This window comes from Galleria mellonella, unplaced genomic scaffold (assembly GCF_026898425.1).
Source record: "Galleria mellonella isolate WM207_F2 unplaced genomic scaffold, CSIRO_AGI_GalMel_v1 utg19, whole genome shotgun sequence".
Taxonomy (NCBI): Eukaryota; Metazoa; Arthropoda; class Insecta; order Lepidoptera; family Pyralidae; genus Galleria; species Galleria mellonella.
Genome location: NW_026442028.1, coordinates 1,026,132 through 1,045,294, shown reverse-complemented (window position 1 = coordinate 1,045,294; position 19,163 = coordinate 1,026,132). Strand labels below are relative to the sequence as shown.

Sequence of the window (19,163 nt, the reverse complement as noted above, 5' to 3'; positions counted from 1 at the left end):
ATGTCGTATGTAGAGCTCAAGAACTATATTCTTGAGTCTGGGATAGAGTGATTTGGATTAGAAAGATATACGATTTACGCTTTGGAATCAACTTCTAGCAGCAATATTTCCGAACCGATATGACATCATAATCTTCAAGAAAAGAGCATATTTCTTTTTAAAAGGCCAGCAGCACATCTGGAATGCTTCTGGTGTTGTGGGTGCACATGGGCGGCAGTAGTTACTTACCATTAGACGAGCCGCATGATCGTTTGCCCCTGTGTTACATATATAAAAAAATGTAGTTGTTCCGACAAATGGAAATTATTAAACTTTTAACAGAAAACATTGTCAAGTAGAGTGAATTGTATGAGTAGAGGCTTTGAAAAAATATAGTTTTTTAAAGTTTATAGTATACTAATTACTCGTGGCTTCGTGCGTTTCCCTTTTAAATTGATGCTTCGGGCAGGGATGCTTACTTTATAAAATAAACTTATGTTCTTTTCAGTTTTCTAGACTTAGTAGTTTTGGCTGTGTGTTGATAGTCAGGACCAACGGTTTTATGAGTATTTGTATAAATTTAGCTTAATGTCAAGACACAAACAGACATGGAGCTTATTTTTCGATGTTCTTTGTTGTTATTTCGATATACCTACCCATAAACTATATGTAAAAAAAAATTAACATAAAATCTTGTATTCTCTATGATTTTATTATATGTAAACAAGAACACACAAACATAAATTTTACTTTACATAAAAAGCTGCTGCGGGTTCTTTACACAGTTCGTGTCGAATCGATGTAAATCGACGGAATTCGGAAGCCGACAACGATTAAAGTAAGATGTTAGTTTTTATCTGCTCCCGCGCAGCCGTGAGAGAATTTATATAAATTTTTCATCGTTATTTTTATGGTCCAATAATATTTTAAATATATTATTGATTAAAAGTGTTATTTTGATACTTAATTTAACAGAAACAAATTTAAACAATTTGTCAACGAGAAAAGATTTTAGAAATATTTTATGTCGCAATATAGTTGTTTGAGATGTATAATTGATTAAATGTGTTAATTTGGTGTTTAATTCAACAGAAATAGATTTTAAATAATTTGTAACTGGGAAAAATTAGTATTGAGAAATATTTTAAATAGATATTATAATATATAATATCTATATTCTAAATAAATCAACCGACTTTTAAAAAATCATAATTCGACTCAATGTTTTGGATGTATGTATCACATTTTCGACTAGGTATTTTGAACCGATTTTGTCGATTCTCTTTTTGAATTAATTGGTCGTCGTAGATTTTTTTGATTATGTCAAGCTATTAATCGCTTTTATGGAACAATCCTGCTATGTAGGTGTTATAATATTGTATTTCATTTTCAATATTTGATAAACAATATTTATTGATAGGGACCATAAAAATTGATAACTCTCAAGTGGTTGATTAATATTATCAGTCGATGCATTAAGCTAGAGATGTTTATAGTTTGTGTGCAATCTGCGGCAGCAAATACTGTTGCGGAGTTACTTTTAATTTTATTTATATTAAATTAAACAAATATTACAGTGCGGTTTCAGAGGAGTTCCCTATCGCATATACTCAGGTTGTGGATATGGGATTCTTAAAAAAGGGTGTATTAAGGTTTCTTCAAGGTCAATAATATGCATGTGACACCCCTAGTGTTGCAGGCGTTCATAGGTTACAGTGACCGTTTAAATGGCTGTTAGCTTGTTTGTTACCTTCGTGGTATAAAAAAAGTATGTACACGCTGTAATCCTTAATAAGGTAGGCACTGTTATTTATTTGCTGTTGCATTGTCATCAGAAGTTAGTATTAGTAAAGAAGTATAAGGCCTAAAGAAGTATAAAGTAAGAGGTTCCTAAGAATAGCATCACACGAGAAATACCGTGTATCATATAATTCTAATTATTGGGTTCACGAAAAAAAGTAAAGTTGGTCTTGACGCCATTTTGTTTTAATTATAAAGATTTTGATAATAAATACGTCTATATAGGTCTATATAAGCCATTTCACGTTTTGTTATTTAATTTTTATGTGATTGTGCTTGATTGATTGAGTTTGTTTGATTTTTTAAATAACCTCTTGTATAAATTAGAAACGAACTGTTAGATACAAGGTATAATCGATATTCTTAGGACTGATTATTTTACCAAAAGAAACAAGTCGAAAAATGACAAACATTCGTGTTTCTACCATGAAGCAGTTGTGTTTGCATGCCTGTGTTTCGATTTGAAGGGTGGGATATGGCGTGAATTTACTGGGTACAGAGGAATAACACTTGAGTCCTCAGGAATGGCAACGCATGGGGGTATCATGGGCGAAACAGTATGCTCTGTTATGTCCATGGTACTGCTCATGTCTATAGGCGACGGTTACCACTTTCCATCAGGTGGGCCGTTAGCTTGTTTGCCATTCTAAGTTGTATAAAAAAAAAATTAAGCTTCCCATACTAACTGGCGTGTGTCAAATTAATATGGAAAACACTATATATTTTTTTATTGTTTTACGACTCGTGTTTCATTGAAATGACTTTAGTTTCACTGGTAAAATATTTCCTTTAAAATATACTAAAGAATTCGATTTCATCCTGCATATGTAGTGAAAATCAATTATTATTCCTATCAAAATACTTTAATCCCTAGATGCTTTGCGTAATCTAAGATGTATATGAAACTTGGCATGTTGTAGAGGAACGTTTATTTAATGCAGACATACGTTTTCTAATCTAATTAGCATCTGTCATCCAGTCTATAAAATATAGGCATTACCTGTTAAGCAACGGCTACATTTCGATTCCTTCATTGAAAGGTTTATTGCTCGTTTCATCTACAACTTGGCATTAAATAATTAACATTAATATATTAAGAATAAAAAAAAAACGTTTTTTAATTATAGCAAAATTAGTTGTTTTGATTTCAACACTATACTATTGAACCTATTTTCATAAAATTTATATGGGATCAATCTGTAAATATATCCTTTCATAAAAAAAAGGATTTTTCATATATGCTTATAACTGACAAAAAAAATGTCACGGAAAAATGGAAAAACCCTTATTTTGTGTTTATTTTTTTCCATACAAAATGTTCCAAGCTTATTTGTTATCCAAGAGTGCTTGCAGTATCTTTCTCACTGAAATCTAACAAAATATATCGCATTTATATCGGCTTTACCTATAAAATACTAGATTTTTATAATACTATACTTTTGTAACTTCGGGTTTACCTAATTAATGTAGAGTAAAGCCGATAAATAATTATAATGCCGTTTGACTCATGATAGTTATTATTCAACGAAACCTGTTATTATAAAAAAAAAAATACTCGTACTAGTTCGACCTATCTTGAGCAGTGGATGAAGTGACAGGAACAAATAGAAGAAGAAGGATTAGCGAATTGACAAATACGCAGCGGTAGTTCCCTGCGCATTATACGGTTTTTGTCGGAAATAAAAATATTGCCAAACTATCTAAAGGATATACCTACAGATTGGTTCCAAATAAATTTTATTAAAATCTGTTCAATAGTTAAGTTTTAAAAACAAAATAACTAGTTTTGCCACAATTAAAGTCGTTTTTTTTTGTGAATCTTTATTATTTGCATTTTTTCATACATACTAAGTAGGTTACATGATAACTTCGTCAGTTCTGATGATTCTTTTTGCGATCGATAGGATTTTCTTTTTTTAATAGACAGTTTTTTTCGTGAAAAAAAACATAAATCTCATGTAATTTCAGAAATCTAAAGGTGAAGAATCTAAAGTAAGGAATTTGTCCAATTGCAATTTGTATCACATTGATAAAAATACTTAAACAGATGATTTTAATGGTTGGCGTTGAGCCACTGAGTAAGAGAGGTGGTAAATTGTAATATTTAAAAATATACTTTCTTGTATTTGCTTTAAGGTAGATATTAATTTTATATAATTGAATTGCCTGTGCGTGTATATGAAACGATAGTGAATTAGTGACTATCACGGTGATCTCGCGTGTGTCCCTAATGTGATAAGAGATTGATATTAAATTTATGCTTAATTTCAATTTCAATGAAGTTTTAAATCTATTAATTTTGTCTCTATCTGCTACCTGTATATGCTTGTACAACTACAAACGATGCTTATTAATTATTTGTACTATTTTAAATATCTGGTTTAAGGGCAATGATTTATTTTAATAGTCTAAAAATATAATATTCGTAATACTGGAAATTTACTACCGTGAGTCATACTGTATTGTAATTATAGTAACTAGTCAGGCATCCCCGAATTTAAAACGTGAGTAAGCCGACATTAACAATTACAATATTGTAAATATAAATAAATAAATAAAATGACAGCTGTCTGATGGGATTAATTAGTCTAATTACAAGATTAATATTTTTATTAAAAAAAATGATTAAAAACATACACTGTTTTTGTTTAAGACACTCGGTATACTTACATATTATTGTTTCATGGTCGGAGAGTTAACTGGAAATTTAAATAAACCCACAATGTAACTACAAAGTAGAAATTGGTTACAAAGTGTAAACATTTAATAAATAGCTGTTTGTATTAAATTAAACGGATATCTACGACTCCTTTCATATACGGTCTAAACAAAGTAAGATGGTAGATAGTCATTGCACCTCATCAACGGCGACTTTCCACCGGTTTCTGTAATTAACGTAATTTGTGTTAATGTCGCCGGTTGTTGTAAGATAACGTCTTACGCAGGATTAGATGTTTATAAATTGATTTAATTAAAGTAAACATCTATTTATATGCGACCTCCGTGGTGCATTAGTAAGCATGTTACTTCACGGAAATCCCGGGCTCGATTCTTATTCGGGCCAATCTAAGAAACGAACTTTTTTAAATGGGCTCGGTTCTGGGTGTTTTGTGCAGTGGCTCAAGACATTTGCTTTCTGATATAATACCTATAACACAAGGTGTGACCGTGTGGTCCTGGCATAGAATAGGCTACCCTTTCGTTTCCCGTGAGTGTCGTAAGAGGCGACTAAGGGAGGACGAAGGATCGGCAGCAACGTCCATCTTAAAAAATCTCTAAAGCCTAACTGCGATTGTCAAACGTGGCAACTATTGGCAAAATCCCACAAGGGGGGAGGCTTATGTTCAGCAGTGGACAGTTAAAGGCTGATATGATAATGATAACACAATCGTATCGTAGCTTAAGAACCAGGCACCTGGTATGATTACGTGGCACTTATTATTATCATCTAGTTTAGTTTTTACGTGACTTAAAAAGTTTTCAAAGCACCTGGATTTTTCGGATATCGACTCTATTGTATAATGTACAAAATATACTTATTTTTTTTAATAATGTACTAAATAACACATAAATGTAAAAGTTGTAGGTGAACCTTATGAAATAAATAAATAAATAACACCATAGTCGTGGAAAAATAAAAAAAAAATAACCATGCAATTGCTACGTTTTTTGCAACAATAGGGAGTAATACTATGGTATTTTTAAGAACGAATATTATTATTATAGTATTTCATCGAAATGATACGAGATTTTTTTTTTTATATCAATGAAAATGAAATGATAAACGTGATGCGCTGTTTTAATTTTTTGTTTTATATAGTTGGGTACTAGTAGTAGGAGTGAAGTCAGGTCAGTAAAAAATCACCAGGAGTTAACAAGTTTCCAGAGATTGTGTAGAGATTGTAAGCAAATATATGAATCGCTGTAAAACGTCTTAGATACTGCAAAGTAGGCGAAAGATTTTTCTTTTGATGTAGAACAATTGTCATTTACAGACAAAAGATCTTTCAAAATGCATGCTATTTTAAATATACAATACTTTCTATTCAAATGAAGATATGATGAAGATAGTTAATTTATGATGAATATATTTGCCGATGCAAAAGATAAGCGTCTCCTTAGATCTTTTTTGTTCGCTCTCTGTAATAAAAGGAATGTTTGTGGTTAACTCTCTGTCGGTCACTGTCAATGCTATTTTCGCTTTAACATTTTTTTAATTAGTATGGATTTAGTATATTTATTTGTAATTGTTTTTTATTATATTAGAACTACAATTGAGGAATAATATTTTAAGATGTGAAATAAAATTTGTTTAAAGTGTCTTTTAGACGATAGTGTTAACATAATCTTTGTATTGATTTTAGGTTTTAAGCACTTTTTTTCGGGATAAAAATTTAAAAAGAAAATTAATTGTGTCCATTTCTTTGAAATTTTAAAATTCTAAAGTGAAATAAATAATAAATATAATAAGTAAAATATCATATTCCTTGGGGGGGGGGGGGGGGTTTGACTAGATTCATATAGGTATGAGTATTTTGTTTATTTATCTTAATGTTTTAAACATGACAAAAATATTTGCTGTTCTATGTATTTGTATTTTGATAGAGTGAAACTGAAATCGTTAGCATCCTTTCTGGATCATTCTACCAACTTTGCTAAGCATTTTTACTACAGGAACGTGGGCTGAAAGACAACAAAAAGTATGAGCCTATCATATTATATATTACACACGACGCGTTTGTTGTTATATCATTGTTGATTCACGAAATTTCTATCTTAATATATTCCATTATATTTTTAATTTTTTATACTACAAAACTGGTATACAGCCCATCATATGTAAACCGTACATACATGGTAAACGGGTGTGAATGCATTGCATGGTAGAATCTTAGATTTACGTACCACTAACCATTTTAATTGTATATAAAGGTGATGACCTTTATGTTTAGGTATTTTATCTATCTATCTATATAATTAAATTTATATTCCTCTCGTTTATATCTATTGACGCCATACTTATTTGCCACTAAATCGCAACAGCTCTAAACCGGTCTATGCGTAACGCATACGTACTTTGCGACTTTGCGGTTAAATCTTTTATCGCTACCAAATCGACTGTCGTAAATCCAACCCGCGGTCCATTGTTGCAGTACACTGTACTTATATGGGAGCGAGCAAAATAAATCACGAACAAAACCATATCGGCACAATCGTAGACTATCTCTGTTCGGATCGACCGCGGGGGGCTGCTCCGAGATACGGAGATATTACGCTATTGAATTAGCATTACCGCTGTTCCCGATATTGTTCAGAGCACAGCCATATTTCATAATTCAGGGCTGCATTATTTTAATTTTCGTTCGATACGGAGTGGGCGACGGCGGTATGTCGTCGAAATCGTGCAAGATCTCGCATCGCGATAGCGTTAGCAATCTTCACATCTCGAGCCGCTCTCGTGGCTCGCGTGGCACCCGCGGAACGCGTCATGCACATGCAGCATCTACTCAACTGCTACTTGTATATGCACATGTATCATGTATACCTTCAGATTTATTAAAATAACATCATTAACGTCTTGTATTTGTTATAGGTGGCACAAAGACCTGAATTACCTTTACATCGGCAGCTCCGCCTATTGAATGTAAGTTGACAAAAACATTATTTGCTCTAGTGATTCTATTTTAAAGTTCTTTTAAATCCATTATACACGTAAATGAAATTAACGAAACATGTTTGTATCTATAAGTATAAGAATCTGTTTTCGCATATTTGAAATAAATACCTATCATTGTCTAAAGAAGTATTTTTGGATGATAATCGTATCAAGCATCAGAACATCTTTTGTTTTGAAAAATCTTGACAATCGGCCAACAGTACATATTATGTCGGACACCTTAAGTGTATCATTGTTGATTCAATGATAAATTCATCGATGCTGTCAAATAAAATCATTATTCAATTATATCTCGCGTGGCGCACGATTGTCACTTGACCGGCCCGAACTCCAGAAATCAAATCAGACGTTAACCTCAATAATGGTATCGGGGATCTATTGCCGCGGGTGAATCGGTCGGATATTGTAGATATTGAATAATAATTGGTGCACACGAGTCGTTCCGGGCGGCTGCGGTGCGGCGGCGGGCGTCACGATAGAGATGCTATCTGGAGAGCGTGCCGCATCCATCAGCTCGGTTGGCTGTATCTGTGCCGGTATCGGAACCAGCGATAACCATTGTCTTACTGAACGATTATATCGGCGAAATTTGTGCTCGCCCCCGACGTTTGTCTTTTGCCGCAAATGAGTCGGGTAATGGGCGATGGCGCATAAAAGGAGCGCGTTTGTGCTAAATATTGCCTAGTCATTAATTTGTCGTGGGAATAGAGAAATCGGTTTCGTTGACTATAATCAGAATTTAATATCAAGGATTATTAAGATTGCATACAGATAAAAAATTATAAACAAACTGAACTATCTGTCTTGCTTGCGACACATTGCTTTTATAACTTTTTGATCGGTAGTAATAAGAGGGTTTGTTTTATTTATTTTGTGACTTTAAACTACAGAAAAATAAAATTAATGTTACACAGATGTAATATTTTAAATATATATCTAAGGTATACACTTATGCTCCCCTTTTGTTCACACGCGCAATAAAAAAGAAAAATAAGAAAGAGAAATTATTAGCCAGCTTATGCTACTGACAGCTCCATATCCCGTATTTGGTTTATAACGCTCTTGTAATGGCTCGAGCCATGAACTCGATAGAGCAAGGTGCAGGCATTTAAGCGCAGTGCTGATTGTGGCCGAGACCACTTAATAGCATTAGCATCATTGTCTCTGGGTCATTAATAAGTCGGCGGACAGTTCTATTGGTCTGCCCATAACTGGCCTGGCCGAGATCTCGCCCAGTGTCACGAATTTGAACCTTAATCCTCTCCAGGGAAGCTATAACTACTGCCCTACCCCGGATATCGAGACAGTTACGTGCCCACACAATGCCTGATTATAATGTTGAGGTACAACGCTTTCAATTGTAAATTTAAAATTTCAATGCGTTAGTGGTAATAATTTACATTGCTTATGTAAAATCGTGAATACATTTATTTTGTTTACAGCTCTGTCAGTTTTCAGTTAGTTTCTATAAGGAACTAGCTTTTGCTCGCTACTTTGTACGCGCGGATTTAAAGTAGAAAATCAAAGAAATAGACCGCTACTGGATGAAGTATCAAGATACGTATAACACAAACCGCATTCAATTAAGATATCTCATTTTTTTTATACAACTTAGAATGGCAAACAAGCTGACGGCCCACCTGATGGGAAGTGGTAACCGTCGCCTATAGACATGAGCAGTACCATGGACATAACGGAGTATACTGTTTCGCCCATGATACCCCCCATGCGTTGCCATTCCTGAGGACTCAGGTGTTATTCCTCTGTACCCAGTAAATTATCGCCATATCACCCTTCAAACCGAAACACAGCCATGCAAACACAACTGCTTCACGGTTGAAACACGAATGGGACAGAGGTACCCAAGTAATCGACTTTTGTGCAATGCCTCCCTAAACATCGTATAGTTACAAATTTATTATATTATATTATTATATTTATTATTACCACTCCCTAAAAAATATTTATTTAAATAACTTTATTGACCTTAGGAAATATGGTACAAAAGGCGGAGTTAATGTTAGAAGTATTCTTTAACAATCAACCTTTTGGATGAACAGTGAACCACGGATAGGTAAAGAAAATAGCAGCTAATAATGTTTACCTATACATAATAAATAATAGATACATAAATAACATAAAATGATAATTTATTTAAATTTACTGTATTTATTACTTAGATAAATGGTGCAATAAGGTGTAAAGAAATAAATATATTAGTAAGATAATGGTCTGTAGATCTTCAGTGTATAGTGTGAGTTTTGTATCTTGTTATATTCTTATTTCCGTTCTCAATTATCAGTCTTATCGTATTGGCTTGCTGCCATATCAAAATACAGACTAGTGTTATAAATGCGACATCTGTCTGTTTTGTTTTCATGGCCGGAATGGTATGAATGGAATTAAGTGTCATCCAAAGTTTCACGCGATTACTGTCGAGACGCAGGTATCACCTTGTTCTTTTAATATGAATAGTAACGTCTTAACAATTTATCCACGATTTATTTACATCTATAAATAGAGATAATAGTAACATCATTTTTAAAGTTTTACAATATTTAGCATAGTTTAGCTTAGGATTAGAATTGAAGTAAAAGGTTGTCTCTATCTTATATTAATGAGTCATTTTGTAAAATTTATAACTAAGAAATAAATGTTCCTATATATTTGACAATTTTTCTTAATCTTTCCGACATAGATTTATCTTGTCGCCTCTGTAGTACAATTGCTAAATCGCTGCTTCAATGATGGTCAGTTGTAAATCCATTTAAGTGCCCAGGGCGCACGCGTGTCGTGCTCAATTAAATACAATTAGTGGGTCTGGCTCTTACAGAAGCCGGCGGTGAATAAGTAGATGATCGTAATACCGATATTATCTATTTACCTAATAAAACTCGTAACTCGATTGATTAACCATGAATTGTTTAATTCGGAGAGCTTGGAACCATAAAATTTTGCACAGCTCTTCCTCATGTAACTTGAGATTTTCTGAAGTTCTTTGAGGATCAAAAGATAATGAATTTCATTAGTAACTAGAATTTCATTATAAATATTCCGAAAAAGTTGTTGTTTTAGAATTTTTTTATGCAACTGATAATGGCAAACAAGTTGACTTCCCACCTGACAGAAAGTGATAATCATTGCCTGCGAACAAGAACAATACCATGGAATTGTCCTAGTAATTAATATACATGTTTTACGTATATTTATTTGTTTAAACTTGTATGTATATTTGGCGGACTTAATACCGGATGGTGTTTTCTACTAGTCAACCTTTGGGCAAACAAAAAAATAGGTAGGCCGTGCAATCAAGAATTAAGGAAACATAAAGTTTTAAAAACTTTACATATTCATACATTGTAAACATATAATTAGAGTAAGATAAATATACACCAAATATATAATATATTATTAATATTTATTCATATAATAAATACATACAATATTGCTATATTGAAGAATTAGCTGTATTAAAAGAGTTAAGAAAACTATCTCTAACTCTGAATCACCGACATGGAAATAAAGAGAAAATGAGAATGGAAGACATAGGTTTATAAATCGCCTTTTTTAGGAAGTAGGAGTGCAATATATGCACATGTATCATGAAATTGTCTGATTCCATCATTATCATCATCATATCAGCCATTAACTGTTCACTGCTGAACATAAGCGTCGCTCTATTAGGGGGTTTTGCTAGTAGTTGTCACGCTAGGCAGGTGGGTTGGCAACCGCAGTTAGGCTTTTGGTGATGTTTTAAAAGGTACGCTGCTGTCTATTCCTTGACCACGAAGTTCCCTTAGTCGTCTCTTGCGATATCCACAGGAAAGGAATGGCCCATTCTATGCCAGGACCACATGGTAATTGTTTTCTGATGCTCTATATATATAATTTAAACATACCACGTCATGTTACGTACTTGATGTGGTATGTATTTTTTTTTAATGGATGATAATGGAAGGGTAACCCCACCCGCGCTATCGGTATACACCGGCGGGGCACCAGTGAAGAATGATAGGTGAGGTTGAAGCAGGTTTGTTAGCCCATCGTGACGAATTCAACAAGAATTATTCACGATGGTTGAACCACGTACCACCACGTAGAGGTCGACCTAATAAAGCATATTGCTAGCAATGGAGCTGTCAAACTCCATTGCTAACAATCCCTTTCCCCCCTGTGGTATGTATTAGTAACACGATTTTGTAATGAATTGAACCCTTTTAACCCTAATTTTATTTTATAACTATACTTATGTCATCTTTAACATGGTCAATGATGTCTTGTATCTCTATTATTCTATCTATATTGTTGTTATATATGTTGTTGTTTTTTTTTAGTATTTGTAAGTTCGTGTATTATGCAATGATGCCAAATTGTGTTTATATGTATATCAAATGCATTTTGAGATAAATACCTATGACAGACAGATACGTAAGTGATAAGATCACTGTCTGTCTTTCTTATCTAACCCAACATAGTCGACGTGTCTGTCTTCTGTCAAAGGGTTTCTTTTCCTTTGGAATTCTGAAGTCTTAGTTATTTTAGTTTATTCAATTATGACAACAAATTCAAACAAATTATAAATTCAAATAAAACATAATCAAACATTTCTTAATTTTTTTATAAATCAGAGAAATAGAAAAGTATTTATGAAGTTTATTTAAATGACAGATTATTTTATACAACTCGTAATTACTGGCATTGGTTGAGTTGTATGTATTAATATAAAAAGTGTCATATGTGTATATAGAATAATATCTATAGTCCATTTGTGTACATCTACACATATTTTCACATTTATAATAATATAATTAGATATGACAATGATATGTTCTTGTTACCCTTCATTAGGGGCATAAAGGCTCGTAGAAGTTAATGTGCGGCAAGTTTCAGGGTATTCCAATCAATACCTGTTGATACATCATCTTTTTCGATTGATCGCTTCCACGTGGTTTTAGAGCTGCCGGGTATTTTCTTGCTATCTACCATTTGTGACCCCGCTTAAATATATTTCTATCTGCTATCTGCAGTACATTATCTCATCCATGGTCTTAAAAAAATTTTGTTCTTATCAAAAAAAAAAAAACATTTTTCAAGATTTTTGCATGAATTGACATCTCTAAACTACAATTTTATACCTAGTGTTTCTCGGAAGTAATGCGATTATAATAGAGAACTGTCAGTAACACTTGATGTCTACACTGGTTTGTTGTTATTATAGAGATAATGGTAGCTGATGGTATAATTCTTAATTACTTATTGCACGATACAGACACTATCGGCTCACTATTTCCAACATAATAAGCATTATCATAACAATAACAAGCTAGTAACTCGTGGCAATCGAAGTGTTCTTAATGAGATATATGGCGGAATTATGGGGATTTGACCGCCGCGGCTTCAAGACTGGTGAGAGGAATGTATGCTATAACTGATATTGCTTTTAATTGTATAAAAATATGTTTTTTTACTAATAAACCTATTTTTAGATAAATTTGTCACAATATTCGGTTTTTTTATTAGAAATTAGAAATTATTTTCTATAAAATTTTTAATACCGTTATATTTATGACTTTAGTTACAAATAATGGGTATAGTAGTTACTAACAATTTTTGTAAATTTTGGTAAAGCCATTTGCATATCACTATTACTCTATTTTTATTAATTAATTTACTATTATTTAGTATTTAAGTTTAAATAAAATATACAATTTTAACAAGTGGTAATTTTCATAATTTATGCATACTTTGCATGTTTGCTTAACGACAAATCAAACTTCTGCTACTCGCTCGGCATACGGCAAGCTTGTCGCATTCATCATTACATACTGAGTGTAATAATAAACGAGCGTCGACGGACGAATTATGACTTCGTATGTCCTCTCACTCATGTCGGGGATACGATAACCCTGCGACGTTCTCAGTCGTATTTTGTGTGCAAGTACTACATCACTTATTTCGCGTTTACCGGCGTTTTAACCTCCAGTATTTTCATTCGAAATTAAAGTAGATTCTACAGACTCGTTCAGTGTAATTAAGTTTTTGTTGCTATATCCGAATGAATGTGATTAGCTGAAGCAAAAACAGTGTATATGTTTCATTGAGGAAGATTGCTCTAAAGGTAATACGATTTCAAATTTCATAGCACTCATCATATATCATGTTAATTTTTATTGTGATAATAATAAAACACGGATAAGAGGTGATTACAGTGAAGATGATGAAAAACAGAAGGTTACTCCTGACCTTGAACTCAACCGCAAGGTGAAGTATTAGATCAATTAGCGACTTGATTTTAAGTAACTGTCTATATCGATTCTCTGTAATATTATAATTACTGAATTCATTAAAATTTTAGATACAACTATCATAAAACTACTAAACAACAATTGGAAATAGTAAGAAATGAATAGACAAACATACATGTAAACGTACAGCATACATTTCTAACCACGGTTGTTTTATTGTACGTTATTACAAATATTAACTTTTGAACCTTCTCACCGTCAATATTTGAGATACTAACCATCTCTTCAATATTGTATCAATAATGTTTTAATGATTGATGGTACAAGTAATTTATTTGAGTCAGATAATTAGGCTATTGTTATCAGTGACTCTACAATGGTGGAGTTACCACTAAAAATTACCGGCGGGCGCATCTTGAATGCATGAACGGGCTTTTAGGTTCCGTAACGAAATGTCTTAAACGGAACGTAAGCAAATTTGTTCATTCATTTCATCATATTTGTTCTTCTGTTGCTCTATCAACTTTAGTAGTTTAAGTAATTCTCATTTTCTTTACCTTTTTTTCCATCGATTCATGTAAAATGTAGCTTTGAATACATCTTTTGAATGAATAGATCCAAATCTTCCTTCTTTCTTATGGGTGCGTTTTGACATCTACGAGTAATATGCGCCTGTAAACTGAATCTAACTTGTAATAGTATATTATATAGGAGAGAAAAGGAAATCTGTAGAATTTTTTTAAAAAAGTGTTCTGTCACTAACTGAACATTTTTCTATAGAAATATGGCTCGAAAACGACAATAATTTAAACCTCCTCTTTAATATTAACACGGCGTGTTCAGATTTTAAGTCAGCATAGGTGGGTCAATACGTATTATCGTTTTCCGCTCCCATTTTGGGCATTCTTTTAGTTTCGCTGACAGAACACTTCCTTAAAACTATTTTTTTTATGCTACGGAACCGGTACCGCGCGTGCTCAACTCGTATTTACCCAGTTGTTTTTTTTTTATGACTGAATGGCCAACACTGCGTCTCAATTTCTTGGTCGATCATTAATCATACCTCGTTTGCCCAAGGACGTGGACTGGTGTTTGACTTTTGTAAAATACTTTTCACTTCTTCGTGCGGACGAAACTTGAATCTCAGCATTGCATCATATTTAGCTTTGTAACAATTCTAAACCTTCAACACTTTCACGCAAAGATTTTTATGTAATGCACTAATCTGTCGTTTTGTTACATTACTCGTAGTATACCTGCTGTTGTGTTAAATGAGTCACGTTTGACTCCAATTATAATTGTATTTTGTTACTCGTATTATTTAAGGTTTCCAAATTCTTCACATAATTGCAAAATAATTTGCTTGTTGTAGTAAATAAACTATGTTTACTATCGATTGTACTGTTTTCACTGTTACTATTTTTTATTTCCTAACATCTTCATGTAGTTGCTAATTTTCTTTTTGTATTGTCATCAATAATATCTGTGCCTTAATGTATTATGCTAGATTATAAAAGCGCTCATGAGAGGACAATATCGATTGGCTTATCATTGTTAACCGTGTTGAGTTTTCCTTCCCTTGCATTATTGCGCGAACTCTCATCGTTCGTTCCCAAGGTTTTTCGTATTCGCTAAAAATAACCGTCATGTAAGGTAAATTATCATTCAATTTCAAGTATCAATTTTGGAGTTAGTCTGTATCTGATTTTTTTTTATATTTTTAGGCTTCGATGCATAGATTGGGTGTGTGATGTAGTCAATCTCATAGTCACGTTACCAATCGGCAGATACTTCAAAGACATTTTTTACCTCATATGGAAAATTTATTTTAATGTTTTAAAATTTAATACTAAATAATTTTATTTATATTTTTGTAACAAAATAAACTATGTAATAAAATAACCTATTTTTAAATTAAATTATGAAACGTCAATTTATAATCACATACCCGTATATTTACGACTTTTTAATATTTATCGTCCAATTAATGAGTGTGTGACGGTTAATGTTCGAGTTTCGCAATTTACCAGCTGATAATGACAATAAATCATAATTACGTAGTGTAAACATTAAATATATACCTATATATTTATTAGGCTTTACAATTCAATATCGTTCTATAAGTTTTATCGTAAATTAGATCTGACATAGATAACTACTTTTTCCCTATTACTTTCTACACATGAACTGGGATAAAAAGTACCCTATGTCTTTATGGGCTACTGTCTCCTAAACAAATACTGAAATAAATATTACTGTGTAATACTAAATACTACACAATAAGCATCGTATATACTGCCGAGACTGTTTTAAAGTCGAAAAATTGGAAGCCTACATAATCCTAGACGTGGGAGGTAAAGCTGTCCCTTCCAAAAGTGCACAAATAGAGGGGAAAAGAGATGTTAGTAATGGAAGTCTAAAATTTCCATTGTTAGCAATGGACCCCGTCAGGTCAACCTCCACCCCCTTAATTATTATCGTGATTAATTTTTGTTGAATTCATTGCCATGAGCCAACTGACCTTCTTTTATCCTCATCTATTCTATCACTTACTGGCGTCCTGCCAGCGTATACCGATGCCAAGGCAACCATAGGGAATACCATTCCATTTTTACCTATTAAAAAATGCGTACAAATCATCTAAACAGTGAGGTCGCTTCCAAAAATTTCTTTAATACCAGAATGCTTCTGTGCTTCTGAAAGGAGCTCGATTGGCTATGTTAAATATAAATATGCAAAACAGTCCGAATGGGAAGTTGTATAATGATCCTACTTACATTACATTCATTACGCTACATTACAATTAAAATTGATTTTTGCCTTTAGATATAAAATACATCTTGTCGTAAGAGGCTACTAAAAGAAATAAAACACAATATACCACTATAAGAGAAGGAAAATTTGAAGTAACAACCAAGACGTCTGGTCACCGTAATATTGGTACCTTCTCTTATTAGTGGAAGCGGTGGGGCGTTGCTGAATTATTACAGATATTTTGTAATTTACATGTGACTATTTATTTGTACAAGTCTCTTAGCAACAATCTACGAATATTTCTTTTAAAATTTCAGAAGTTTAGTATTGTTTGAACTACAAATAGTACCTATAAATGGTAAATACCATCACGCTACGATCACTAGAGTTCAAGCAGTAGATAAAAAAGGTCGTATCTAACAGTCGTTGGTATTCCTGATTTCCTTAAGATTTTATAGGTATAAAATATATGAAAAAAATAATTTTACACGTACTGTTATCAGTGCATTACTAATTTTCCTTATCAGTAGTTTAATTAAGAAAAAACTCATTGTTGAACAGCGGTTATGTTTTGGTTACTGGCTAAAATTAGTTGAATGATAATTATTTTGTTTATGGATCTGTTCAAGACAATAGTTCCACGAAACATATACCTAAGTGATAATTTGGAGACCGTGTGTTATTCTATATTCTGCTTGGATTGTTATTTGTTTGTAAACTGCTTCAAAAAGCAGAAGGCTCCCAATTCGTCAGTATTTTTTGTGTGTATATAACGCGATATCTTAGCGAATGGAAAGACGTTGATTTTTTTTTTTTGGTGAAAGAGTTTATTGCTGTATTGATTATAAATTTTGTAATAATCAAAACTGTCGTTCTTTATTCCGGAGAAAAACTTAGTTATTGAAAAACAAAATATACTTGTAGTCTCGATTCCACGTTTCCAAAGTCGTTTAAAGTCGTATGTTGATTTGTGTGTTCCATGTGTATGTCTTTGCAAAAAAATAAATTAAATATGTTTATCAATTTTCTTAGTGTTTTATGAATAGATGGCGCTGTTTATTCTAAATTCAACTTTAGATGGCAACCCTAGTTCCTTAGTTCTTTTTGTCGTTTTATCGCAAGTTCAAAGTGTTTAAACATATATTTTCGTTTATTTAACAATGTTCTGTGACTTCGTGAAGTCGGTAGCGTAAGGGTATTACCATAAGCGCCGGCGCATAGCAAATGAACGCGATGGCTTGTGTAAAATGGGGACCGGTGTCAGTCGTGTGACCCTGCGGCATTCTGAATATATTACAAGCAGACAATTGAGTGAGCGTCACTCAACGCGCTTATGTATTGGAAATGGACATAATTTAATATTATTATTTACCACCTTACATCTCGCAACTTTGTCCGCGTGAATTAAGTTAAAAATATTCTATGTGGTTTTATCTTTTTATGTATCATATTTGTCCTACAATATGCGCATATTTCTTTTGTTTTAATTTTAAATAGGGACTCGTTTTGGAGTAAGTTTGTCTTAGAATGTAAATATTGGGTTTGTATATGGATGTCTAAATCGTATATTTACTTTTTTCAAAAGTTGTCTGCTTAGGTGCATTTGTCTTAATCCTTTTTCTGTCAAAAACATCTATGTTTGCAGGGCTGTTTTAGCATTTTAGTTTGAAGAGTAAAATATTTAGAGAGGCAGGTGTAATACTGTAGTGCTTAATAATATTGACAAGTATAAGGATATGAGGAGTAATCACATTGCGACATACAGAACGTCATAATATGACGTTCTGTATGTCGATTTTGCCTGTTGTCTATAAATACAAAGTACACTACTTTGTATCTATAGACATAAATTACTACTTTGCATCAGATGTGCCCTCACTTTGTTGTTATTGCCCTCATTTTAAATTTGCATAAAAAAAAATTGCTAGTGTCGATAGGATTACTGTGTCGTCCATTAGTAAGGTATTCCATTAGATAGGTGAGAATGAAGGTAGTTCAGTTGATACATCTTGATAGAATTTATTATTATTATTTATAATGGTTTTCAGGGGAGACTGCGAGGACCGGGTCAATCTGACTCGACAGGGTATTGCTAGTAATGAGGCCGGTAGTCCCTGTCACTAACAATCACTCCTATCCATTGTTCGCTTTATTTACAGAAAGTATACTTAGGCTATATTTGTTGCAGCGCTATCATGGTGGTGGTGCTGAACGGCGTGCTCGCGGACGAGTGTCCGACGTCGGTGCGCGCGCTCCTCGCCACCCACCCCGGGTACAGGGACGCGGCCGCGCAGCTGCTGGCGGCCGCCGCCCGCGTGGTCGGCCCCGCCGGGCTGCTCTACGTCGCGCAGAGGGAACTCGCCGCGGTTGTGCCACATGACAGTTAGTATTTATATTTATATTATCATAGAAACACTTTAAATGAAATTTATTGTTCATGCTAACTCTCTGGCCTTATTTAGAACTAAAAAAAAGTTTTAGCAGCGAACTCTACATGTAATTATTTTTATGCAAAACAAACTGACGGCCCACCTGATGGGAAGTGGTAACCGTCACCTATGGACATGAACAGTACCACGGATGTAACAGAGTATACTCTGTCGGCGATGATACTATATCATGCGTTGCCATCCCTGAGGACTCAGATGTTATTCCTCTGTACTCTGTAAATTTACTGGCATATCCTCCCTTCAAACCGAAACACAGCC

The 19,163-nt window shown here is 33.3% G+C and overlaps 1 protein-coding gene across 8 annotated transcripts in view; it reads left to right on the top strand.

The window, feature by feature from the left end:
* The window catches only part of LOC113521180 (protein N-terminal asparagine amidohydrolase), a 107,041-nt gene that overhangs the window by 78,179 nt on the left and 9,699 nt on the right, over window positions 1–19,163 (top strand). For 3 of the 8 annotated variants that reach the window (XM_031912859.2, XM_026906632.3, XM_026906631.3), the window contains 2 exons: window positions 7,373–7,423; window positions 18,644–18,837. In XM_031912859.2, coding sequence (XP_031768719.1) covers window positions 18,651–18,837 — 187 coding nt within the window. In that variant the 5' untranslated portion in view covers window positions 7,373–7,423; window positions 18,644–18,650. Of the gene's footprint in view, window positions 1–1,484; window positions 1,776–7,372; window positions 7,424–13,377; window positions 13,575–18,643; window positions 18,838–19,163 lie in introns of those variants that run through there. The other 5 variants (XM_052894038.1, XM_031912861.2, XM_026906633.3 and 2 more) reach the window with 3 other exon arrangements.